Source organism: Oncorhynchus tshawytscha, linkage group LG10, assembly GCF_018296145.1.
Source record: "Oncorhynchus tshawytscha isolate Ot180627B linkage group LG10, Otsh_v2.0, whole genome shotgun sequence".
Taxonomy (NCBI): domain Eukaryota; kingdom Metazoa; phylum Chordata; class Actinopteri; order Salmoniformes; family Salmonidae; genus Oncorhynchus; species Oncorhynchus tshawytscha.
Window position 1 is genome coordinate 36235253 of NC_056438.1, and position 28000 is coordinate 36263252.

The 28000-nt window shown below is 42.2% G+C and overlaps 1 protein-coding gene across 2 annotated transcripts; it reads right to left on the reverse strand.

Annotated features, from left to right (window-relative positions):
- Positions 1-1303: 1303 nt before the first annotated feature.
- Positions 1304-27887, reverse strand: LOC112260149 (chromodomain Y-like protein). Of its 2 annotated transcripts, XM_024435036.2 has the most exons (7): positions 27573-27887; positions 15321-16113; positions 6369-6634; positions 5868-6040; positions 4040-4250; positions 3618-3761; positions 1304-1678 (listed from the first exon to the last, which is right to left on the reverse strand). In XM_024435036.2, exons 1-7 carry the CDS (start codon positions 27594-27596, stop codon positions 1520-1522), a joined length of 1770 nt encoding a protein of 589 aa, XP_024290804.1. In that variant the 5' UTR covers positions 27597-27887; the 3' UTR covers positions 1304-1519. The 2 variants fall into 2 exon arrangements, with proteins under 2 accessions (XP_024290804.1, XP_042184459.1); XM_042328525.1 differs by lacking the exon at positions 15321-16113 and having other exon boundaries at positions 27573-27885.
- Between the last annotated feature and the right edge of the window lie 113 nt (positions 27888-28000).

A 28000-nucleotide genomic window follows, 5' to 3' on the forward strand; every position in this document is an offset into this window, starting at 1 on the left:
TTTGTTAGCCTTATTCTAAAAATTGATTAAATAAAATGTTTCTCAGCAATCGACAATACCCCATAATGACGAAGCAAAAACAGGTTTAGAAATGTTTAAAATTTATTCAAAATAAAAATCTGATTATTTACATAAGTATTCAGACCCTTTGCTATGAGACTCAATTGAGCTCAGGTGCATCCCGTTTCCATTGATAATCCTTGACATGTTTCTTCAACTTGGAGTCCACCGGTTCTAAGTTCACTCGATTGGACATGATTTGGAAAGGCACACCTGTCTATATAAAAGGTCCTACAGTTGACAGTGCATGTCAGAGCAAAAGCCAAGCCATGAGGTCGAAGGAATTGTCCGTTGAGCTCAGAGACAGGATTGTGTCTAGGCACAGATCTGGGGAAGGGTACCAAAACATTTCTACAGCATTTTTATTTAACTAGGCAAGTCAGTTAAGAATACATTCTTATTTACAATGTCTGCCTACCCCAGCCAAACCTGGACCAATTGTGCGCTGCCCTATGCGACTCCCAATCACAGCCGGTTGTGATATAGCCTGGAATCAAACCAGGGTCTGTAGTGACGCCTCTAGCTCGGAGAAGCAGAGAACCCATTGAAGGTCCAAGAACACAGTGGCCGCCATCATTCTTAAATGGAAGAAGTTTGGAACCACCAAGACTCTTCCTAAAGCTGGCCGCCCGGCCAACCTGAGCAATCGGGAGAGAAGGGCCTTGGTCAGGGAGGTGACCAAGAACACAATGTTCACTGACAGTTCCTCTGTGAAGCTGGGAGAACCTTTCAGAAGGACAGCCATCACTGCACTATTCCACCAGTCAGAACTTTATGGTAGAGTGGCCAGACAGAAGCCACTCCTCAGTAAAAGGCACACGACAGCCTGCTATGGAGTTTGCTAAAAGGCACCTAGACTCTCAGACCATGAGAAACAATATTCTCTGGTCTACTGAAACCAAGGTTGAACTCTTTGGCCTGAATTCCAAGCATCACATCTGGAAGAAACCTGGCACCATCCTTATGGTGAAGCATGGTGGTGGCAGCATCATGCTGTGGGGATGTTTTTCCACGGCAGGAACTGGGGAAATATGGACAGAGCAAAGTACAGAGAGATCCTCAATGAAAACTTGCTCCAGAGAAGACTCAAGGCTGTAATCGCTGCCAAACATGCTTCAACAAAGTACTGAGTAAAAAGGGTCTGAATACTTACGTAAATGGGATATTTCAGTAGTTTATTTGTAATAAATGTGCAAAAATTTCTAAACTAGTTTTTGCTTTGTCGTTATGGGGTATTGTTTGTAGATTTTTTTTTTAAAATCGATGTATTTTTGAATAAGGTTGTAACGTAACAAAACGTGGAAAAGGTCAAGGGGTCTGAATACTTTCCGAATGCACTGTACTCTCATACATGCAAGAGGGATGGTGGGATATTGAGAGGCTACAGATTGAACGCCATGCACTGCTAGTGCCATGTTTTTCTGGTTATTTGAGAACGTAGGGGGAATATGTGCTTTCCTTAAAACTCATCAATCTTCTTCTGCAGGTATTTGAGGATGGAGTCCACCCCTTGCGAAGAGCCCCACACTCTCTTCAGCGCCTCGCACTCACGTTCATTGGCCTGCTCCAGGGCGGCCCGGTTTGTGTTTCGCACCAGTGCTTTGGACTCCCGCAGGACCTACAGTGCAACAAACAGAGCCCCCCCCCACCCGGCAAGAAAAAAGCAAAAGGAATATGACTTATGGATATTGGCATAGATTTGTTTTACATTTAACTCTGGGACATGACACAAGATCCCCTTTTGTCAACAATGAAAAGATTCAGGAGAAATTCTATAACATCCAGATATTGGTGACATGATCTCAATTTAATGTATTGCTAAAAGCATTATATTAATTTAAAAACACACTCTTGGTTAGGGCCAGAGGATGATACCAGTATCGCAATACTCATTTGTATCATGGCAAGGAAACAAAACAAAGCATGTTTAACTTCTTTAGGAAAACAGCCCTAATGTTGGAAACAAATCATTATGTTGTCATCCAGTCACATTTATTTATTTTCCAAGTTTGACACACAATATTTTACATACGGAAGGTTTTTAAAAAAGGACCAAAGAGTTTGGACTGCGTTTTGTTGATTTTTTTTGCCATGGACAAAAAAAATTGATACTGGTATCCCGGGAGACTAAAATATAACAATTCAAGCGAACACTACGGCTAGGAGAGAGTGTGTGTGTGTGTGCAGTGCATTTGGAAACTATTCAGACCCCTTGTTACGTTAGCCTTATTCTAAAATCGATTAAATAATAAAAATCCTCAATCTACACACAAAATACCCCATAATGAGAAAAGCAAAAATAAATGTATACAGAAATACCTTAATTACATAAGTATTCAAACCCTTTACTATTAGAATCCAAATTGAGCTCAGGTGCATCCAACTTCCTTTGATCATCCTTGACCGTCCCGACAACTTGGAGTCCACCTGTGGCCAATTAATTTGATTGGACATGATTTAGAAAGACACCTGTCTATATAAGGTCCCACAGTTGACAGTGCATGTCAGAGCAAAAACCAAGTCATGAGGTCGAAGGAATTGTCCTTCGAGACAGGATTGTTGTCGAGGCACAGATCTGGGGAAGGACACCAAAAAATGTCTGCAGCATTGAAGGTACCCAAGAACACATTCTTAAATGGAAGTTTGGAACCTAAAGGCTCGTTCTAGAGCTGGCCAAACTGAGCAATTGGGAGAGAAGGGCCTTAGTCAGGTGACCAAGAACCTGATGGTCACCGACAGAGCTCCAGAGTTTCCTCTTTTGAGATGGGAGAACCTTCCAGAAGGACAATCATCTCTGCAGCACTCCACCAATCTGGCCTTTATGGTAGAGTGGCCAGATAGAAGCCAATTCTCAGTAAAAGGCACGACAGACCGCTTGGAGCTTACCAAAAGGCACCTAAAAGACTCAAGACCATGAGAAACAAGGTCCTCAGACTGGGGCAAAGATTTGCCTTACAACAGGACAAACACCCTAAGCACACAGTCAAGACAACGCAGGAGTGGCTTCGGGACAAACCTCTGAGCCCGAGCCCGGACTTGAACCCGATCTAACATCTTTTGAGAGACCTAAAAATAGCTGTGCGGCGACGATCCCCATCCAGCTTGAGAGAATCATGGGAGAAACTCCCCCAATACAGGTGGCCAAGCTTATAGCGTCATACCCAAGAAGGCTTGAGGCTGTAAACGCTGACAAAGGTGCTTCAACAAAGTACTGAGTAAAGGGTCTGAATACGTATGTAAATGTGATAATTTAAAAACAAAAACAAAAATTTATTTGCAAAAAAAACTGCTTTTCATTATGGGGTATTGTTTGTAGGTTGCAGGGAATTTAAAAAAAAAAATCAATTTTAGAATAAAACTAACGTAACAATGTGTGGTCTGAATTCTTTCCGAAGGCACTGTAAATGAGTGTCGGTGGGAAAATGTTTTTTGATGAGACAAAAAAAGCAAGAGAACAAAAGACCAAAGTGAGGGAGAGGGGCAGGGTCGTACTGTGTGGAAAAGAGACGCCACAAAATATAAAAACAATTCAAAATAAAATGAAAAGGATGACTTACAACTGAATTACAAGTGACTAGCTCCCTAATGCGAACCATCACCTCCTGAGTGAAAGTCCCGGGCCACAGCACCTGGGACACGAGGCCTTTAGCGCAGGCCTCCTGGGCTGTCAGCTTCCGCCCACTCAGCAACATCTCATTGGCCTGGGAGAAGAGGGGGAGGGAGAGAGAGAAGACGGGGTGAGGTTAAGCAGGAAAAAGTACTGGTATGGTAAGTATTAATAGTTGTCTTTTTTAAATAAAAAAGACATTTAAAAAGGAGTGGGGCTGTCCCACTCCACTCTAATTTTTTGTATTGGACAGGATATTCCCCATCGCGGGAAAACCAGCCCAGTGAGTGCTCCACTTAAATAGTTCCCCACACTACATCTGGACTACTCCCCCTCGGAGGAGGATTTTCAGACAATGCCGTATGAACTCACCGAGGCCACGCCCATGATGCGAGGGAAGGTGAGGGAGGCGCAAGCGTCGGGTGTCTGTCCATAGGTGGTATAGGGTGTCTGAAACCAGGATTTCTCGTTGGCCCAGACAACGTCACACAGCGGGAGGATAGAGGCTCCGAGGCCCACTGCAGGTCCATTCACGGCTACGATGATGGGCTTCTTGAATTGGATGAATGTGTTCACGAATGTCCTGAGGATGGAGATGACATACTGTCTGCATAACTGTCTTCTGTGGCATCATTACAAAGACTAAACTAAATCAAAATAAAGTGACGCACACTCCATATACAGTGTAAGTCAGAAGTTTTACATACACCTTAGCCAAACACATTTAAACTCAAGTTTCACAATTCCTGACATTTAATCCTAGTAAAAATTCCCTGTCTTAGGTCAGTTAGGATCACCACTTTATTTTAAGAACGTGAAATGTCAGAATAATAGAAGAGAATGTTTTTTTTCAGCTTTTATTTCTTTCATTCACATTCTGGGTCAGAAGATTACATACACTCAATTAATATTTGGTAGCATTGCCATTCAATTGTTTAACTTGGGTCAAACGTTTCGGGTAGCCTTCCACAAGCTTCCCACAATAAGTTGGGTGAATATTGGCCCATTCCTCCTGACAGAGCTGGTGTAAGTAACTGAGTCAGGTTTGTAGGCCTCCTTGCTTACACACACCTTTTCAGTTCTGCCCACAAATGTTCTATAGGATTGAGGTCAGGGTTTTGTGATGGCCACTCAAATACCTTGACTTTGTTATCCTTAAGCCATTTTGCCACAACTTTGGAAGTATGATTGGGGTCATTGTCCATATGGAAACACATTTGCGACCAAGCTTTTAATTCCTGACTGAGGTCTTGAGAGGTTGCTTCAATATATCCACATCATTTCATCTATTTTGTAAGTGCACCAGTCCCTCCTGCAGCAAAGCACCCCCATAACATGATGCTGCCACCCCCGTGCTTCACGGTTGGGATGGTGTTCTTCGGCTTTATTTTTTCTGAGGTCTTGGATATCTTTTGATTTCCCCATGATGTCAAGCAAAGAGGCACAGAGTTTGAAGGTAGGCCTTGAAATACATCCACAGATACACCTCCAATTGACTCAAATGATGTCAATGAGCCTATCAGAAGCTTCTAAAGCCATGACATAATTTTCTGGAATTCTCCAAGCTGTTTAAAGGCACAGTCAACTTCTGACCCACTGGAATTGTGATAGATTATTTCACTTATAATTAAATGTGTCTATAAACAATTGTTGGAAAAATGACTTGTGTCATGCACGAAGTAGTTGTCCCTAACCGGCTTGCCAAAACTATAGTTTGTTTACAAGAAATTTGTGGAGTGGTTGAAAAACAAGTTTTAATGATTCCAACCAAAGTGTATGTAAACTCCCAACTTCAACTGTATAAACTCCCAGTAATTTCATTCGGCATCACAATAACTTGTTTTTCATTACAAAGACTGCCCCTACAACACACAGCTAACGTTCTACTCCTCATTTGTTCCACCTGTTCAAAATAACTGATGATTCGAGACAATTGTCTACAATTCTGTCACTTGCACTGATCTGAAAGAACTGACCAGAGATGAAATCAACCATTCCACCATTTTGTTTTCTCCAATCAGTGCAGATGATGTAAGAGGGACAAGGACAGGACACATTTTTGGACAATCGAGAAAGGGCCAGGGTGAGCCTTCAAACGTCAGTAAGGGACAGAAAGTTTTTTTGTTTTCATCATTTTTCTTCTTCTCTGAAAACAATCCACATACAAAATAGAAAACAAAAGTACACCCTTCTGACCTACCTAATGGTCTCAGCCATCTTGATGCTCTCCTTCTTGCGGTCGTCGGTGAGCAGTCTAATGAAGTAGATGAAGTCCAGGCCGAAGCAGAAGATGCTACCCACGGCACTCAGCAGGACCAGCTTGCTGTCGTCTGCCGCCGCCGTGGCCATGGCACTCTGCATCTCCTTCATCACCTGAGGCAGCCATGAGGGAGACAATTATTATAGGCCAATTACCTAGACACAGATGAAGCCTAGTCTGAGATTAAGAAGCACTTTAAATGGAGTTAATATTGGAAATATGTTTTAGTACAGTACTAGGCTTAATCCAGGACACCAACCCAATATTTTTTATAGGACAAGTATTTGACTTTCATTTCAGATATTTTGCATACATTTATATTTGACTACCAATTGTTTGGAAAAGTTTGCATAACTAAACGATGAAGTACTACTATTTTTGGCCTGTCATGCAGTGTAACAATTGTTTTGTTAGGGCAAAGACAAGACGGGCATGACTCACATCGGGGTTAAGTGAGTTGTTCTCCGAGGACTTGGTGGAGAGGAGGATGTGGGTGAAGCCATCCTGCTTCTTGACGACAAGGTCCCTGTAGCGGTAGGCACTCTCAGTCTGCCGGACGCTGAACCGAAGGCGCTTGTCGAAGACTGAGCGCTGCTCCTCGAAGCGCCGTTTCCCTGCCACCCCGGAGACTGCAGTGACTACTGCCACTGCACTCTGCAGGCTAGCTGTCCCATTGGCCGCCAGAGCCTCCATGAGTGTTGATGTACCTGGTGGATTAAAAAATGGTGACAAAATATAACGGTGACACAGCCTTTAACATTGTCTGTTTAAATAACCAGGTAAATTAAATCTTTGGTACTGCCTGAATGGTTTACTTTAGGTTCTACTCAACAGCAGATGAACAGTCCACCAACTGACTTAACTGTGTACTCATTCGTTTGTGGAGAAGGGGGAGAAACAACCTTGTAAAGAACTCTGTTTGCATGGCAATGTCCACAATCACTCACCTCTGCAATTGTGGTCTACTTAGACCAGAGCGAGAAGTTGTAGGCTACATATTTTTTTTAAATCCTCAAACTACTTCTAACATCTTAATTCACAGAGACCTAGGTTCAGTATACATCACAACAACAGTTATTGAAGTCTATTGAAAAAGCCTAGAGGACGATTACATGCCAGCGGGAGCAAAATATATTTTTGGCATCTCAGATTGTTCTGGCAATTCTCAGAAACTTCATTGGGAGGAAGGATGTTACACATGCTTTTTACATTTGTATCAAACTATTTTTTCTATGAAATCATGATGAAAGTGGCCATTTTAGGCCCTTTCCAGACCTACAGTGTCTTCAGAAAACTATTCACACCCCCGGGACTTCTTCCACATTTTCTTGCGTTAGAGCCGGAATTTTAAATGGAATCAATTGACATGTTTTCACTGGCCTACACACACACAATACTCCATAATATCAAAGTGGAATTGTTAAATTATTTTGTCAAATTTCCTAAAAAAAAGGAAATGCTGAAATGTCTTCAGTCAATAAGTATTCAAACCCTTTAATGGCAACAATACCCCATTGTTGCCATGACTTGCAAATGTATATAAATAAAATGGATTAAAATGCCCCCCCCCCAATCTACAAACAATACCCCATAATGAAAAAGCAATGTTTTTTAAAATTAAAAATCTTGCTATTTTGTTTTAAAAGTATCACATAGGTATTCAGACCCTTTACTCAGTACTTTTGAAGCACCTTTGTCAGTGATTACAGCCTAGAGTCTTCTTGGCTTAGTTTAGTTTATTAATTCAACCATAAAAAAATATATATATCAAATTTCAATTATGATCTTGTCTCATCGCTGCAACTCTCCAATGGGCTCGGGAGAGCTGAAGGTTGAGTCATGACCCACCAAACCGCAGTCCTTAACACCACCTGCTTAACCCGGAAGCCAGCCTGCAGGCGCCTGGCCCGCCACAAGCAGTTGCTAGAGCACAATGAGCCAAATAAAGCACCCCCAAAGTCTATTTTCAGGTCTCTCCAAAGATGTTCGACCGGGTTCTAGTTCGGGCTCTGGCTGGACTACTCAAGGACATTACGATACTTGTTCCAAAGCCACTCCTTTGTCTTGGCTGTGTACTTAGGGTTGTTGTCCTGTTGGAAAGTGAACCTTCGCCCCGGTCTGAGGCCCTGAGCGCTCTGGGGCAGGTTTTCATCAAGGATCTCCCTGTGCTTTGCTCCGTTCATCTTTCTCTCGATCCTGACTAGTCTCCCAGTCCCTGCCATTGAAAAACATCCCCACAGCATGATGCTGCCACCAACATGCGTCACTGGTATTGGCCTGGTTTCCTCCAGACGTGACACTTGGCATTCAGGCCAAAGAGTTAAATTTAGGTTTCATCAGACCAGAGAATGTTTCTCATGGCCTGAGAGTCCTTTAGGTTCCGTTTGGCAACTCCAAGCAGGCTGTGCCTTTTACTGAGGAGCAGCTTCCATCTGGCCACTCTACCATAAAGGCCTGATTGGTGGAGTGCTGCATAGATCCGTAGTTCCCAAACTTTTTATAGTTCCGTACCCCTTCAAACGTTCAACCTCCAGCTGCGTACCCCTCTAGCTCCAGGGTCAGCGCACTCTCAAATATTGTTTGTCTGCCATCATTGTAAGCCTGCCACACACACACTATACGATACATTAATTACACTTAAGAAGTTTGTCACTTCCCACGAGCCAGGCTGTGACTAAGAGCGCTTATTGGACCAGGGCACAAATAATAATTTTGCTCTTTATTTAGTTAATCTTACATAAAACCTTATTTTCTCATCAAATTGTGAATGAGAAGGGTGTGCTTGAAAGGATGCACATACCTCTGCAATGTTGGGTTGTATTGGAGTCTCTGTCTTAAATAATTTTCCACACAGTCTGTGCCTGGATTTCGTTTTCATGCTAGTCAGTGCCAAGAATCCACTATCATATAGGTACATGGATTGCAAAGGGCATCAGTGTTTTAACAGCGAGATTTGCGAAAGCAGGACTCTCAGCGCAGCCATATCTGGCAGTAAATTTGATAAAAAAGAACCTTGTATGTTGTCCTTGTTCAGATATCAGTGGACTGGAGAAGAGCTAATGAATCCAGTTCTTTGGGTCATCATGGCCTCAAGGTTTTGTCCAGACATTGTTCGTAAGCATTAGAATCATACAATGATAGAAAGACCTGTATGTTGTCCTTGTTAATGCAGACAGAAGAGCTCTCTAATCATGGCCTCATTTTGTCAGATCCTGGATTCAGGCAAGAAAAAACATCACCCAGATAGGACAGTTGTGTGAGAAACTCGTCGTCATGCAAGCGGTCAGACAAGTGAAAATTATGGTCAGTAAAATGAGCTCGTCTCTCAAAAAAAAAAAAAAAATGTACCCCTTGATGACCAGCGCACTTCTGTATGTTATAAAAGTGGCGTCGGGAGCAACTGCTTGCACGCGCATTACCACTCCACTGTATCCCTGTCATGGCTTTTGCACCATCAATACAGACACCAACACATCTTAACCACCAAAGTCCATTTGATGTCACAAAGCTGTCCATTACTTTAAAAATATCCTCTCCTGTTGTCCTGGTTTCCAGTGGTTTGCAGAAGAGGAAGTCTTCCTTAATTGACCCCCCCATGAACGTAACGGACATATACCAGGAACTGTGCCAGGACCGCCATGTCTGTTGACCCATCCAGCTGTAACGCATAGAATTCACTGGCTTGTATGCGAAGCAGTAATTGTTTCAAAACATCTCCTGCCATGTCACTGATGCGTCGTGAAACAGTGTTTGATGAAGTCATTGTCTGTATAGTTTTTTGGGGCCTTTTCCCCAGCCATATCTGCGGCATCAGGAAGAATTAAGTCCTACACAATAGTAAGGGGCTTGCCTGTCCTAGCCACTCGGTAGCTCACAATATAAGGCGCTTCTAGCCCCTTCTTATTAAGAGTATCTGTTGCTTTTATACATGTCTTACTACTCGAAAGTAATCTTAATTCTCGCTCAAAAAACTCCAGTGGCATGTTTTGTTTCTAAATGCTTGTGCAAGAGTGAAGGTTTCATCGAGTTGTGAGATATGTGCAAAAGTACTGTGGCTGAGGAAAGGCACTACTCCCAATATAAGTGAACCCCAAATCAATGTAGTTCATCATATTTGCAACTCTTCGATGGTCCAACTTCCCTGTCTGTTGTTTGGTGCTTTCCCGGGTAAGGGGGCAGTAGCTCTTCGTCTGCATCCATTTCACAACTGTCAGTGTCCATGCTAGCTGGGCTAACAACAAATGTAGAGTTACTGATGCTAGCATTGGATGTGCTCGTGGAAGCAGAACAACTTGTGTCATCGACAGGTGCAGTGCTGCTGGTCGTAGCAGTACTACCAGTAGAGCTGGTATGTGTTTCTATGGACATGGGCCTTAATTTTTTTATCCATTAGTTCATTTTCGAGCAAAAGGAATGAGCAGCAGCAACGTTGGCTACATATGGACCGTTAGTGGAATTCCCGCAAGAGTAACGGTTAATGTGACTAGATGTTAATTATTTGACTAGGCTACCTGAATTTGACAATATGTTGTTATCTCGCTGAACACTAGATGATTACATTTTTTGGCAGTGAAATGAGGCTAATCAGGCGCAAGAGAAAAAAAACTTGCCCTATAGCCCCGTTGGAAAATCTGGACTGTTTGAAAATGTGACTCACATTTGTATTTAGCGTATCCCCGACGGCATCGGGTTCTTGGTCACCTCCCTGACTAAGGCCCTTCTCCCCCGATTGCTCAGTTTGGCCAGGCAGCCAGCTCTAGAAAGAGTCTTGGTTGCTCCAAACGTCTTCCATTTAAGAATGATGGAGGCAAATGTTTTCTTGGGGACCTTCTTTGGTTATTTTCGCCATATCTGTGCCTCGACGCAATCCTCTACGGACCACTCCTTCGACCTCATTGCCTGGTTTTTGCTCTGACGTGCACGGTCAACTGTGGGACCTTATATAGACAGTTGTGTGCCTTTCCATGTCATGTCCAATCAATTGAATTTACCACAGGTGGACACCAATCAAGTTGTAGAAACATCAAGGATTATTAATGGAAACAGGATGCACCTGAGCTCAATTTCAAGTGGAATAGCAAAGGGGCTGAATACTTATGTGAATATGGTATTTGTTTAAAAATGTTTATACATTTGAAAACATTTCTAAAAACCTGTTAACGCTTTGTTATTATGGGGTATTGTGTGTAGATTGAGGGGGACATTTAAAAAACATGTTTTTTTAGAATAGGCTTTTAATGTCACAAAATGTGGAAAAGGTGAAGGGGTCTGAATACTTTCCAAATGCACTGTAGTTACTCCACAATGCTAACAAATGACAGAGTGAAAAGGAAGCCTGTACAGAATAAAACATATTCCAAAGACATGCATCCTGTTTGTAATAAGAAACTAAAGTAAAACTGCCAATCATTTGGAAAATAAATTAACTATGTCCAGAATAAAAAGCGTTATGTTTGAACCAAATCCAACAACACATCACTGAGTATCACTCTTCATATTTTCAGGTATGATGGTGGCTGCACAAGGACAAATATACACTGGAGTTGCTTACCAAGACGACATTGAATGTTCCGGAGTGGCCAGTTTAGACTTTAAATCAGTTTGAAAATATACAGCAGCTGAGATGACTGCAACACTCAACAAAGAGCTGCAGTTAGTTTCAGAGTGGTTGGCAAGGAATAAGTTAGCCCTAAATATTTGTAAAACTAAAAGCATTGTATTTGGAACAAAACACTCACTAAACCTCAACGAAATCTTGTAATAAATAATGTGGAAATTGAGCAAGTTGAGATGACTAAACTGCTTGGAGTAACACTAGAATGTAAACTGCCATGGTCAAAATATATTGATGCAGTAGTAGCTAAGATGGGGAGAAGTCTGTCTATAATAAAGTGATGCTCTGCCTTAACAACACTATCAACAAGGCAGGTCCTACAGGCACTAGTTTTGTCACACCTTGACTACTGTTCAGTCGTGTGGTCAGGTGCCACAAAAAAGGAATTAGGAAAATTGGAATTGGCTCAGAACAGAGCAGCACGGCTGGCCCTTGGATGTACACAGAGAGCTAATATTAATAATATGCATGTCAATCTCTCCTGGCTGAAAGTGGAGAAGAGATTGACTTCTTCACTGCTTTGATTTGAGAGGTATTGACATGTTGAATGCACCGAGCTGTCTGTCTAAACTACTGGCACACAGCTCGGACACCCATGCATACCCCACAAAACATGCCACAAGAGGTCTCTTCACAGTTCCCAAGTCCGAAACAGACTATGTGAGGCACACAGTACTACATAAAGCCATGACTACACTGAAGTCTATTATTCCACATCAAGTAACTCAAAGCAGTAAAATTTGATAAATAAAAAATAAACTTAAGGAACAACGGGGACTGTGAAGCAACAAACATTGGCACAGACATGCATACACACATGATAACATACGTACTATACATACACATGGATGTAGTACTGAAGACATGTGGTAGTGGTGGAGAAGGGGCCTGCGGGCACACAGTGTGGTGTGAAATCTGTGAATATATTGTAATGTTTTAAAATTGTATAAACTGCCTTAATTTTGCTGGACCCCAGTAAGAGTAGCTGCTGCTTTGTCATCAGCTAATGGGGATCCATAATAAATACAAAAAAATTGTCAAGACTTAGAAATGGCTGTCTAGCAATGATCAACAAACAACTTGACAGAGCTTGAATATTTTTTTAAAGAATAATGTGCAAAAATTATACAATCCAGGTGTGCAAAGCTCTTACTCTTAGAGACTTACCCAGAAAGACTCCCAGCTGTAATCACTGCCAAAGGTGATTCTAACATGTATTGACTGTGAATTCTTATGTAAATGAGATATTTCTGTATTTCGTTTTCAATCAATTATCTAACATTTGTAAAAACATGTTTTCAGTTTGTCATTATGGGGTTGTGTGTAGATGGGGGAGATGTATTTATTTAATCAATTTTGAATTCAGGCTGTAACACAATTGGGAATAAGTCAGGGGGTACGAATACATGCCTCTTGTAAGACCTTATGATCTGTGAACCGTACATAGAGCACACTATAAGGAATGTTAGATTTTGAAATACACATTCATTTATTTAACATTAATCTCTCAACAACCCTTTTTGATTTTGTTCATTTTAAAGACATATAGTTTGGAACGATGTCCTTGTAGAGTATATCACTTTTCCAGAGTGGGCTCTCCGCCACCACCAACACAGCGAATGGATTACAAGGAATGCCCTCTGCTGGTGATTGCTGAATGTGCAATCCTAAAGGAGGGCTGAGATTGGTTAATGACCTATAATGTAAATGTTCATGTATAAAAAAAAATGGGTCACATTGTTACAATTACCAAGAGTCCCCACTCTGGAAATGTGACGCGTTTGAAGAGTATATTGTTCCAAACAGTATATCTAAAAAATAAGCTAAATCAAAATGGGTAGTTTTGATATCCATTAAATAGTTCATGTTGAATAAATTAATGTGAAAATTTCTATTTCAGAATCTAGACATACTCCATATGTTAGAGCACACTATTAGGATTATAATGACAAAGATGTCTGTATCATGTAGTTTACAGATCATAGGGTCTTATAGGATGCATGTACAGTGGGGAGAACAAGTATTTGATAACCTGCTAAATCAGCAGGTTTTCCTACTTACAAAGCATATAGAGGTCTGTAATTTTTATCATAGGTACACTTCAACTGTGAGAGGCGGAATATAAAACAAAAATCCAGAAAAATTACATTGTGTGATTTTTAAGTAATTAATTTGCATTTTATTGCATGGCATAAGTATTTGATCACCTACCAATCAGTAAGAATTCCGGCTCTCACAGACCTGTTAGTTTTTCTTTAAGAAGCCCTCCTGTTCTCCACTCATTACCTGTATAAACTGCACCTGTTTGAACTCGTTACCTGTATAAAAGACACGTGTACACACACTCAATCAAACAGACTCCAACCTCTCCACAATGGCCAAGACCAGAGAGCCGTGTAAGGACATCAGGTATAAAATTGTAGACCTGCACAAGGCTGGGATGGGCTACAGGACAATAGGCAAGCAGCTTGGTGAGAAGGCAACAACTGTTGGCGCAATTATTCGAAAATGGAAGAAGTTCAAGATGACGGTCAATCACCCTCGGTCTGGGGCTCCATGCAAGATCTCACCTTGTGGGGCATCAATGATCATGAGGAAGGTGAGGGACTACACGGCAGGAACCTGGTCAATGACCTGAAGAGAGCTGGGACCACAGTATCAAATAAAACCATTAGTAACACACTACGCCGTCATGGATTAAAATCCTGCAGTGCACGCAAGGTCCCCCTGCTCAAGCCAGCACATGTCCAGGCCAGTCTGAAGTTTGCCAATGACCACCTGGATGATCCAGAGGAGGAATGGGAGGAATGAGGAATGGGAGAAGGTCATGTGGTCTGATGAGACAAAAATAGAGCTTTTTGGTCTAAACTCCACTCGCCGTGTTTGGAGGAAGAATAAGGATGAATACAACCCCAAGAACACCATCCCAACCGTGAAGCATGGAGGTGGAAACATCATTCTTTGGGGATGCTTTTCTGCAAAGGGGGCAGGACGACTGCACCGTATTTAGGGGAGGATGGATGGGGCCATGTATCGCGAGATCTTGGCCAACAACCTCCTTCCCTCAGTAAGAGCATTGAAGATGGGTCGTGGCTGGGTCTTCCAGCATGACAACGACCCGAAACATACAGCCAGGGCAACTAAGGAGTGGCTCCGTAAGAAGCATCTCAAGGTCCTGGAGTGGCCTAGCCAGTTTCCAGACCTGAACCCAATAGAAAATCTTTGGAGGAAGCTGAAAGTCCGTATTGTCCAGCGACAGCCCCGAAACCTGAAGGATCTGGAGAAGGTCTGTAATGGAGGAGTGGCCCAAAATCCCTGCTGCAGTGTGTGAAAACCTGGTCAAGAACTGCAGGAAACGTATGATCTCTGAAATTGCAAACAAAGGTTTCTGTACCAAATATTAGGTTCTGCTTTTCTGATGTATCAAATACTTATGTCATGCAATAAAATGCTAATTAATTACTTAAAAATCATACAATGTGATTTTCTGGATTTTTGTTTTAGATTCCGTCTCTCACCGTTTAAGTGTACCTATGATAAAAATTACAGACCTCTCCATGCTTTGTAAGGAGGAAAACCTGCAAAATCGGTAGTGTATCAAATACTTATTCTCCCCACTGTATAGGTCTAAAAAGGGCCTAAAATGGCCACTTTCATCATGATAAATGTAAAAAACATTTCAAACATCTTTCCTCCTAGTGAAGTTGTGAGAATTGCCAGAAAAATCTGCGATACCAAAAAATATTTTCCGCTGGCGTGGAATCGCCCTAGAGCCTTACCTTTCCCATTGAGTGTGCGTATTGATGCGGGGGTGATGGGGACTTGCTGAGGAATTAATGGGCTTTGGCTTTGAATCCTGGGCCGGGTCCCCATGCGCGCTCTTTCTTCCCCAGGCCCCAGCAACAACCCTGGAGGCTTTTCCAAAAGGGCTACCTCTGGGGGCACAGAGTCCTGCTCCTGACCCCCTTGCTCCAGACAGTGGGCCGCCTCGCTAGGCGACGACTCAGAGTCCGCCCGGCTGCTCATGGGGCTTTTGGGTACTAGGATTTTGATCCCGGACTTCGCCAGGTCCATGCTCCGACGCACCGTGCCCACCGGAGAAGCCGCAGGCCCGCTTGTGAAGCCAGGTCTACAAATGTCACCGGTGGCCGAAACACTGTACTTTTGGCTCAAGTTAAGCTGCATATTCGTTCTAGTGTGTGCCACGCCAGGGTCAAGTGGTGGCAACGGTTTCGAGATGGCCGTAGCTGCTGCGGTGGGGGAAGAGGCATTCCCGGGTTTTACTAGAGCATGGCTTCCTGCGCCACTGTGTGGCTGAGGCCTGCAGATCTGTTTGCGGGCGTTGTTTCTCGAACTGTGGGTCGTGCTGGGAGTGCTTCGAGTGGAGCGCAGTAAAGTACTGTCTCTCTGTCTTTCGCCGTGTTGCAGATTAAAATCGTGAATGAACTCCACACAGGCAGAGAGGTGCGTCTCGGGTTCCCAGGTGTCCCCCTCGTAGCCATAGCCCCTCCAGCGCACCAGGTACTCAATCTTTCCTTTCTTGTTCTTCCGTTTGTCCACAATTCTCTCAACCTGTAACAGAATTTTAAAAATAGTTGGCAGTGGCAATGACTGGATTTAGGGCAGTCACTAAGTCACAAATCATGAGACTAAAACGACAGCTATAGCATACAATGGACTACGTGACGTGAGAAACAATCAGCCATATGGTGAAATCATCTGTGATATTCCAGGGTCGTATTCACCAGGCACTCAAATTGACAAAAAAGGACAAACAGGGCAGGACTCCCTAAACTGTCCAATAAGAAATGCTTGTTTTTGTTATCCGTTTGCACTAATGAATACGACCCTGCTATAGCTTCTTCTAACACCCTCAGATCTCCAGTAGGATGTTTCTAACTCGGGGTAGACCTCAAAAATAAGGCAGCCCCACATATATTGACCTAGCCTAGAAGGAGGCACCTAGGAACAGAGTTGCCATCTTTCAAGGACATTTTCATTAACCACTGCATCATCAAGGACCCCAGCAACACAAGTCATGAACTGTTTTCATCCCTATGGTCTAGCCATAGTATTAGACCTAGACCACCAGCTCCAAAAAGGCTGTTTATTTCCACAGGCAGTGACTAATGAATAGAAGATTTCATGGCTAATTGGGCCAGTTTTCTTTATATTGGCCTACCTTATGATATTCCTCCTATAAGTTTTGATTTCATAGATATATTGCTGATTAGTGTAGTTATTTGTGTGTTTAACCCGAACTGCCTGTGTGTAAGATTGTCAATGTAGGCAATTTAACTACAGGTAAATGGCAAACTTGAACAAAAGACAACATCAGCATGTTGAGTTTGAAACTAAAATGTTCAATGTAACTTTAATCCATTACCTTATATAGTATAGATAGGATAGGCTGGCAACTTGCAACAGTTCACCTATCGTCCAGGCCATATGTGAAAATTAATGTTCACCTTTTCATAAAAGCATGAAAAACTTTCAGATATGGAGCTATCCCAAAAACAGCTCATGGCTGCCATTTCCCATTACAAAAATGTACACTGAACAAAAACTATAAAATGCAACAGTTACAGTTCATATAAGGAAATCAGTCAATTGAAATGAATGAATTAGGCCCTAATCCATGGATATCACAAGACTGGGCAGGGGCGCAGTCACTTGGGAGCCAGGCCAAGCCAATCCGAATGTTTTCCCCCCTATAAAATGGCATTATGAAAGACAGAAATACTCCTCAGTTTCATCAGCTGTCCAGTTGGCTGGTCTCAGACGATCCCACAGGCGAAGAAGCCGGATGTGGAGGTCCTGGGCTGACGTGGTTACACGTGGTCTGCGGTTGTGAGGCCGGTTGGACGTACTGCCAAATTCTCTAAAACGACGGTGGAGGTGGCTTATGGTAGAATGAACATTAAATTCTCTGGCAACAGCCCTGGTGGACATTCCTGCAGTCAGCATGCCAATTGCATGCTCCCTCAAAACATCTGTGGCATTGTGTGACAAAACTGCACATTTTAGTGGCCTTTTATTGCCCCCAGCACAAGGTGCACTTGTGTAATAATCATGCCATTTAATATGCCACATCTGTCAGATGGCTGGATTATCATGGCAAAGGATAAAATGCTCACCAAAGGGATATTAACAAAGATTTTTGAGAAATACGCTTTTTGTGCTTATGGAACATTTCTGGGATCTTTTATTTCAGCTCATGAAACATGGGACCAAGACTTCATGTTGCGTTTATATTTTGTTCAGTATGTAGCCTAGTGGTTAGAGCGTTGGACTAGTAACCGAAAGGTTGCAAGAGCAAATCCCCGAAATGACAAGGTAAAAATCTGTTTTTCTGCCCCTGAACAAGGCAGTTAAACCCCTGTTCCTAGGCCATCATTGAAAATAAGAATTTGTTCTTAACTGAATTGCCAAGTTAAATAAAAAGGTACAAAATATATATATAATAATATTTTGCGTCATAGCTCCTGTACCAAACATAACATGGAAAATGTTATATCTACCCCTATGTTTCGATGGTCAAGGATTACAAATCACAAACAGTTCAGACTATTATATAAAACGATGGACTGCCAGGGTAAGAAAGCAAATGCCACTCGCCAAATTCTTTTTCAGAAGAGAACATGTCCATTTTGGAGCAATTCACAATTTTACTTTATGGACTAAAGCTCATGTTGAAATGTTCATGAAGAAAAAACAGAAAAATGAGCAAATCCTCCCACAAATTATGCATTGGTGCAGCATTTCAAACTCACTGAATACTAATGTTCTTTATATAGCCCTTTTCACAACAATTATCAACACCCCGGCCTAGACTCCCAAAGACCAAGCAGCAGCAAAGGAAATAAAGAAAAGATGGAAGGAACCTCCTTCAGCTGTACCAAGTAGAAGGTTGGAATGCATATGACCATCTAGGCCAGACAAATTGTCAATTTAGGCACGAGAGTATGGTAGAGTATGTGATGAAGATTCATGGCATGGATGACCAACAGGGTCATAGAAGATGACCCTCTAGCCAGAGGAGCTGTCCACATAGGCCGACAAAGATCTAATATTCTATGCTTCAATCCACTTCATCCCCATATGGACATAATTCGATAATGAGTCTATATATGGGCGATGTCATCAAAATCAGTCTCTTGATTGGCTGTGTGACATATTGTCTTCTTGTATAGCTTACTGTTGTGCATTTTATTCGGCCAGAAGATGCAGCAGATTCTGTTGCGACATCCAACTGCTGAAAGACTCCATCCTCCTTATGTCATTCTTGGGGTTAGCAGTGTGCAGTTGCTCCTGCCTTAGCTTGGTATCAATGGTTGACTCCATTCATACATTTTCAGTAAAGCAGAATCCGAAATGGTTGATTCTGCATTACCCCAAACCCGAGCTTCATTTTCAAGCATTATGTAAGATTTAAAAAGTGTAATCCAATTTTCAAATCAACATAAATAATATTATATTGCGTACCAGTGGTGAGGCAGACAGTGGTGATGCTGAGGCAGGCTGCAATGCAGGAGGTGAAGGAGACAGAGAGAGGAAGCAAGCCGAGAGAAAGGTTAGTAGTACAGTGGTTCCAAAACTTGGGATCCCCTGAAATTGAAATAGGGTCCCATGAGAGAATCTTTAATCTTATCAAACCCATTAATAACTTCCTTCTCTTCAAATTGTCATAAAATACACAAGAGCCAACTAAGGGCCTTTTACAGTGTTAGAATGCACTGTCATGTTGGTGAGAGTGACTCTGAACTTAGAATGGCTAGCCCCAAGTCGTTATATATATATATATACACATTTATTTTTTCTTGTGCATTTTGCCCCATTACTCCTGTATACTTTGTTGACTACAAACTTTCTTTACCCAACCATGGGACAGACTGTTTGTTCCCACACTCAGGACTCTGACTATTGTTTACACAGACTTTTGGCCTCTCATCCTATTCTAACCACCTCTCGCCAGCTTTGTATTCATGTTACCTGATGAAATTGTTGTTACAATATGATCTTGTTGCCATCTGATGCACATTCAGATGTCATGAATCAGCACTGCAGAGCTCTCCCTGTCCTCTGCCGTGCCTTGATTGTATTACTGTTGATGATATCTGGAAATATGCATGTACACCCTGGCCCATCTACTGTTGCTAGCGCCAATTCTGATTTCTGCTCTCGTAAAAGCCGGGGTTCTCTGCATGTTAGAAGCTTATTACCGAAAATGGATCAATTGAAAGTGTGGGTTCACGGCTCCATTCCAGATGTGTTGGTCCGGTCCTTACTGAGACGTGGTTACGGAAGAGTGTTTTGAATACTGACGTTAACCTTTCTTGTTTTAACCTTTTTCGATTTGCTGGTTTTAAGCATTACACTTTCAAATAGCTCTTTGTTGACTGTTGCTGGGTGTTATCATCCTCCATCTGCACCGGCCTGTACCCTACCTGCCCTAAACTCTCTCCTGGCCCCTTACACGAAGTCTACATTTGTCCTGCTTGGTGACCTAAACTGGGACATGCTTAATACAACCTGACCAAGTTCTAAAGCAATGGGACTCTCTAAATCTTTCTCAGATTATTACAAATCCCACAAGGTATGACTCCAAACACCCAGAAAAGGCTACTCTCCTCAATGTTATCCTCACAAATAATCCTGATAGGTATCAGTATGGTGTTTTCTGTAATGACCTTAGTGATCACTGTTTTACAGCCAGTGTTCGTAATGGCTGCTCAGTGAAACGACCTGTCCTGATTTGTCATAGATGCTTGCAATCGTTCAGGCAAATGAGAAATAAGTGCACTCAGGATATCCGGAAGGCCAATGTTAATTACTTTAAGGAGCAGTTCTCTCTGTTGGTCTAATCCCAAGAAGTTCTGGAAAACAGTTAAATACCTGGAGAATAAACCCTCCTCACAGCTGCCCATGTCCCTTAATGTTGATGATGTGGTTGTTACTGACAATAAGCACATAGCTGAGCTCTTTAAATCACCACTTCATCAAGTCTGGATTCCTATTTGACTCAGCCATGCCTCCTTGCCCATAAGAAGAATGCCCCTCCTCCCACATGTGTGATTACTACCTCTGAGGGTTTAGATCGAGGTAGTCACCTCATACAAGTACCTAGGAGTACGGCTAGACGCTACACTGTCCTTCTCTCAGCACATATTAAAGCTGCAGGCTAAAGTTATATCTAGACTTGGTATCCTGTATCGTAATCACTCCTCTTTCACCCCAGCTGCCAAAATAACCCAGAATCAGATGACCATCCTACCCATGCTAGATTACAGAGACATAATTTATAGAACGGCAGGTAAGGGTGCTCTCGAGCGGCTAGATGTTCTTTACCATTCGGCCATCAGATTTGCCACCAAAGATCCTTATAGGATACATCACTGCACTCTATACTACTCTGTAAACTAGCCATCTCTGTATACCCATCGCAAGACCCACTGGTTGTTGCTTATTTATAAAACCCTCTTAGGCCTCACTCCCCCCTATCTGAGAAATTTACTGCAGCCCTCATCCTCCACATACAACACCCGTTCTGCCAGTCACATTCTGTTAAATGTCCCCAAAGCACACACATCCCTGGGTCGCTCGTCTTTTCAGTTCACTGCAGCTAGTGACTGAAAACACTCAAACTGGACAGTTTCTCTTCATTCAAAGAATCATGGACACTCCTGCTGCTGCTTTGTGTGGATGTATTGTTGTCTCTACCTTCTTGCCCTTTGTGCTGTCGTCTGTGCCCAATATTGTTTGTACCATGTTTTGCTACCATGTTGTTAAGTTGCTTACCATGGGGTGCTGTCATGTGTTGCTGCCTTGCTATGTTGTTGTCTTAGGTCTCTCTTTATGTAGTGTTGTCTCTCTTGTTGTGATGTGTGTTTTGTCCTATATTTATTTTTTAATCCCAGGCCCTGCAGGAGGCCTTTTGGTAGGCCGTCATTGTAAATTAAATAAAACATTAATAAAATTTAGTGAAATACAGTATAAAGACCATTTAAATAGGATTTAATATTATTCTCATATATATAAAAATCTATTTTTAAAACAATAGTGAGGCAAACAGTGGTAAGCAGTCTACAATGACGGCCTACTTCCGGCGCCGACAGAGATGGCCGCCTCGCTTCGCGTTCCTAGGAAACTATGCAGTTTTTTGTTTTTTTACGTGTTATTTCTTACATTAGTACCCCAGGTCATCTTAGGTTTCATTACATACAGTCGAGAAGAACTACTGAATATAAGATCAGCGTCAACTCACCATCAGTACGACCAAGAATATGTTTTTCGCGACGCGGATCCTGTGTTCTGCCTTACAAACAGGACAACGGAGTGGATTCCATGCAGCGACCCAAAAAAACGACTCCGAAAAAGAGGGAAACGAGGCGGTCTTCTGGTCAGACTCCGGAGACGGGCACACCGTGCACCACTCCCTAGCATTCTTCTTGCCAATGTCCAGTCTCTTGACAACAAGGTTGATGAAATCCGAGCAAGGGTAGCATTCCAGAGGGACATCAGAGACTGTAACGTTCTATGCTTCACGGAAACATGGCTCACTGGAACGACGCTATCCGAGGTGGTGCAGCCAACGGGTTTCTCCACGCATCGCGCCGACAGAGACCAACATCTTTCTGGTAAGAAGAGGGGCGGGGGCGTATGCCTTATGACTAACGTGACATGGTGTGATGAAAGAAACATACAGGAACTCAAATCCTTCTGTTCACCTGATTTAGAATTCCTCACAATAAATGTAGACCGCATTATCTACCAAGAGAATTCTCTTCGATTATAATCACAGCCGTATATATCCCCCCCCAAGCAGACACATCGATGGCTCTGAACGAACTTTATTTAACTCTCTGCAAACTGGAAACCATTTATCCGGAGGCTGCATTCATTGTAGCTGGGGATTTTAACAAGGCTAATCTGAAAACAAGACTCCCTAAATTTCATCAGCATATCGATTGCGCAACCAGGGATGGAAAGACCTTGGATCATTGTTACTCTAACTTCCACAACGCATATAAGGCCCTGCCCCGCCCTGCCTACAGACAGAAACTAAAACAAGAAGCTCCCACGCTGAGGTCTGTCCAACGCTGGTCCGACCAAGCTGACTCCACACTCCAAGACTGCTTCCATCACGTGGACTGGGAGATGTTTCGTATTGCGTCAGACAACAACATTGACGAATACGCTGATTCGGTGTGCGAGTTCATTAGAACGTGCGTTGAAGATGTCGTTCCCATAGCAACGATTAAAACATTCCCTAACCAGAAACCGTGGATTGATGGCAGCATTCGTGTGAAACTGAAAGCGCGAACCACTGCTTTTAATCAGGGCAAGGTGTCTGGTGACATGACTAAATATAAACAGTGCAGCTTTTCCCTCCGCAAGGCTATTAAACAAGCTAAGCGTCAGTACAGAGACAAAGTAGAATCTCAATTCAATGGCTCAGACACAAGAGGCATGTGGCAGGGTCTACAGTCAATCACGGACTACAGGAAGAAATCCAGCCCAGTCACGGACCAGGATGTCTTGCTCCCAGGCAGACTAAATAACTTTTTTGCCCGCTTTGAGGACAATACAGTGCCACTGACACGGCCTGCAATGAAAACATGCGGTCTCTCCTTCACTGCAGCCGAGGTGAGTAAAGACATTTAAACGTGTTAACCCTCGCAAGGCTGCAGGCCCAGACGGCATCCCCAGCCGCGCCCTCAGAGCATGCGCAGACCAGCTGACCGGTGTGTTTACGGACATATTCAATCAATCCCTATACCAGTCTGCTGTTCCCACATGCTTCAAGAGGGCCACCATTGTTCCTGTTCCCAAGAAAGCTAAGGTAACTGAGCTAAACGACTACTGCCCCGTACCACTCACATCCGTCATCATGAAGTGCTTTGAGAGACTAGTCAAGGACCAAGGATCAAGGACCAACACACTGACACTGACTCAACTCCAGCCACTTTAATAATGGGAATTGATGGGAAATGATGTAAATATATCACTAGCCACTTTAAACAATGCTACCCTATATAATGTTACGTACCCTACATTATTCATCTCATATGCATACGTATATACTGTACTCTATATCATCGACTGCATCCTTATGTAATACATGTATCACTAGCCACTTTAACTATGCCACTTTGTTTTCATACTCATCTCATATGTATATACTGTACTCGATACCATCTACTGCATCTTGCCTATGCTGCTCTGTACCATCACTCATTCATATATCCTTATGTACATATTCTTTATCCCCTTACACTGTGTATAAGACAGTAGTTTTGGAATTGTTAGTTAGATTACTTGTTGGTTATTACTGCATTGTCGGAACTAGAAGCACAAGCATTTCGCTACACTCGCATTGACATCTGCTAACCATGTGTATGTGACAAATAAAATTTGATTTGGATTTGATTTGATGTGGATTTGCAATGCAGGAGCAGGAAGAGGTAAGCAGGGAGATGTTAGTAGTCAGGGGTCACGTTAATACAGGATTTCACATTTTTCACGCAGAAAAGGAAAGAAAACACTGAAAACATATCTAGCTGGGTTTTGAAAGTGCAGATTTAAAAGGCTTCTTTTTGTAAATTCTGCACCGCTTCAGTCAAAGTTCGCTCCAAATCATGAATGTAAAAGGACTAATTTCGTGCTTCAGTTGCACATCTCTACTCGGATGAAATATCCATGCTCTTGTCATTGGATCACCAGACAGCGCTGACTGATATGTAGGCTACCTCTCTCTGGTACTTTTCTCCAGGGTAGTTTTTCTCCGGTAGCAAGTCAAAAAATGCAAGATTAACTTTAAGCAAAACATTAGTAAATGTAGCTGGCTATAGTCTCTATATGATTTACAGAAATATGATGGCCATGCATCGTTTTTGCAAAAAAAAAACTTTATTGTAAACTAATTTACTTGTGTGGCTGCTAGCCAAATAGCGTTGCACTTCTGTTGAAATTGTTTTCATCAGATGACATTTCCTGCCGAATGTGTTGCACTAACATATTTTGTGTGAAGAAAAACTAGTTGCACACCCCGCATCCCTCTATTGAAGATTGATTTTTTTTTTAAAGTTCAATATGAAACGCAAGGTGAAATTGTTTCAATTGCATTGATTTGTTTGATGGTCCGCGTTTAAAAATTGCTGCATTCTGAAAGTTAATTCGACCCCTGGTACAATAGAGAAGTATTGTAGTATATTACATTATATTGTAATCTAAATTGGGATTAAGAAAAATATGCATAATTAAAAATCACAGTGCAGATATCCCAAACGTAATTTTTCGTGTTATAGCCTAACTAAACAATAGGCTATAAAAGGCCTGGGGAAAGTTGTAAAATGTAAATAAAACCAGAGGGGAAGAGGCACATTTTCGGCTACTTTCGTGAATTTGCAAGACAGAGATTACCAAGATATGCACACAATTATTTCTGCCCCGGCCGCTCGCTACCTCTTGCAGGCTCGCCTGCTCCTTCGCTTCTCTAATGATGCGAGTGTGTGCTCAGTCTTCGGTCTGTTGGATGTAGAATATCCTAGCCTATTCATTGATGATAGGCTGTACTTTACTGACTTTGCAAGCCAAGAAATTGTGAGTTAAAGCATTTGATTGTATATAGATAGGCCTAATGCACCATTTTGACTGTCTGCCTGGTGGCCGACCTGCCTATACTGTGCCCCTCCCCTCTCTCTCCGTCCCTCGCTAGTTCACTATGAAAGATGTGTGTTTGCTCTCGGAAGTATGGCAAGTCTCCTCCGTTCCAAAAAGCAGAATCAAATCTTGACAGTCAGAAATGGGAGTCGACACCAGGAGTTGACAGTCGAGGAATCAACCACCATGTCATTGCCGTTAACTTCTTGACGCTACTCATCCCTTTAGCAGGATAATTGTCATCAACAACCACTGAATTGTAGAGCGCCACATTCAAATAACATTACTAAAAATATTTATATTCATGAAGTCACAAGTGCAATATAGCAAAACACAGCTTAGCCTTTTGTTAATCCACCTGTCGTGTCATTTTGAAAATATGCTTTACAGCGAAAGCAATCCAAGCGTTTGTGTAAGTTTATCGATCGCTCGACAAAACATTATGAACACCTAGCATCAAGTAGCTTGGTCACGAAAATCAGAAAAGCAATCAAGTGAATCGTTTACCTTTGATGATTTTCGGATGTTTTCACTCACGAGACTCCCAGTTACACAATAAATGTTCCTTTTGTTCCATAAAGATAATTTATATATCCAAAATACCTCCGTTTGTTTGTAGCGTTATGTGAAGAAATCCACAGGAAAGAGCGGTCACGACAACGCAGACGGAAATTCCAAATAGTATCAGTAATGTCCACAGAAACATGTCAAACGGTTTTTTATAATCAATCCTCAGGTTGTTTTTAAAATATATAAATCGGTAATATATCAACCGCAACCGTCTTTTTCAGTAGGAGAGGGAGGAGAGGGAGAGACAATGGCTGCCCAAACTCTGTTGCGCTTACAAAACGCTGTTGGCACCCAGCCATACAATGACTCAATGTTATCGTTCTCGCTCATTTTTCAAAATAAAAGCCTTAAACTATGTCTAACGACTGTTGACACCTTGAGGAAGCGATAGGAAAAGGAATCTGGTTGATATCCCTTTAAAATGGAGCAAAGGCAGGCTATGGAACATGTTTTCAAAATAGAAGCCACTTCCTGGTTTGATTTTCCTCAGGGTTTCACCTGCAATATCAGTTCTGTCATACTCACAGACAATATTTTGACAGTTTTGGAAACTTTATAGTGTTTTCTATCCTAATATGTCAATTATATACATATTCTAGCATCTGGTCCTGAGAAATAGGCCATTTACTTTGGGAACGTTATTTTTCCAAACATAAAAATAGTGTCCCCCCCCAGCTGGAAAAATGTCAATGAGGAAGCGACAGCAGCGAAGTCCTACAGTATATGGCAATACTTTGAGAAGTTAAATGCGAGGTGGATGTGGAATTGCGAGGTGGAAACTTGCAAGGTGGAATTGAGATACAGTAATGGTAGTAATGGTAGTACAGGTGCAATGCTTAAGCATCTGAAAGGGACGCACCACGAGACCCAAACCGGTGCTGGCAGCTGCATAGTGAATTTACCTGGAATTTTTAGATTTTTTTGTATGGTTTTAACTTTTTATTTTCTGTTTAAACATTATGAACATTTTTCCATTTCTCACGTCCCTGGTGTGCTCTACTGTACTGAACTATACATCCCTTTCCTCTACTGTAACTGTGGTTTGTGACTGATATCCCCTTGTGGCCAATTCAATTGCAGTCATTCATTAGTAACAGAGTGACTCGTTTTAATTGCTTAATAACTCAAAATTGTTATTCGTAAAAACACGAACTAATTGGTAAGTCTACCTCTACTTTTTACTCCTCGGAACGGACAATAGCCACCAGGAGGCGTTTTATATCTGAAAATGTTCTGGGCCCCAAACTAATTGTACCAAGTTTCATGCTTTTATGAAAAAGTTCACATATCACCTAAAATGTGGCACATAACTGCCTGGACTACTACGAACGTTAATAACTGGAAAGCATTCACATAATTACATATAGAATAGTACCTCTGTGAAAGCATAAACCTATGCTCCATTGATTTGTTTAAAAACCTGGCCACAAGACCGAAGTTAGAGGTGAGGCAAAACCCTCTTGCTGCAGAGACTGTAGTACCCAATAGCTAGCTCACTCACTAGCTTAGCTTAAGCAAGTTGGTCGGGGAAAATAGCAAAGAACACATGACATGCATCGTCGGTATCACTGCTAACTAACGTTGGCTAACGAACGGTCAGCAAGCTAGCCATCGTTAAGGTGGCCCAATTTCGATTTAGTAGGCAACTTCCTGGGCTGAAATTTTTATGAAGCTCAAGCTAATATGAGGTGTCTTTCAAGCCAGGTGGCTGGCTAAGAAGCTAATTTAGCTAGCTACATGAACAACAACAAAAAAAACATTTCAGCTAGCTAGCTAGCAGTAGATAGTAGCTAACTCACCTCATAAAGCTCTTCCGAGGCCATTATAAGTTGCAATTTCTCTCGCCGCTTGGCTAGCAAATCTTATTAGGTTAAAAGGACCTCCAGATTTGATGAAGCCCAGTTAACGTTAGCTGTCTTTGGCGTGCTCCCAATCCTCGTAACGTTAGCTAGGTACTCAGGGTGGTGTTCTGTCCAGCATGAGAACTTTTTTTCTCTGGGTCTGTGTGCGGAACTATTTATTTTGCGCTCACAGCTGCGCATGTTTTGCGCATAAGAATGCGGTTTTGTAGCCTAGCCCTAGACTGAAAGACAGACTGCTGGTAGCTCAGTGGTGCATAGTCAATGTCTTTTTTACGCTTCTGTATTGATATGGAGACAATTTTCTGTTGTTTGATAAGTATGGAGTGAGATTTGTTTCTTTATTCTGTAAATATGTCTACCACGAT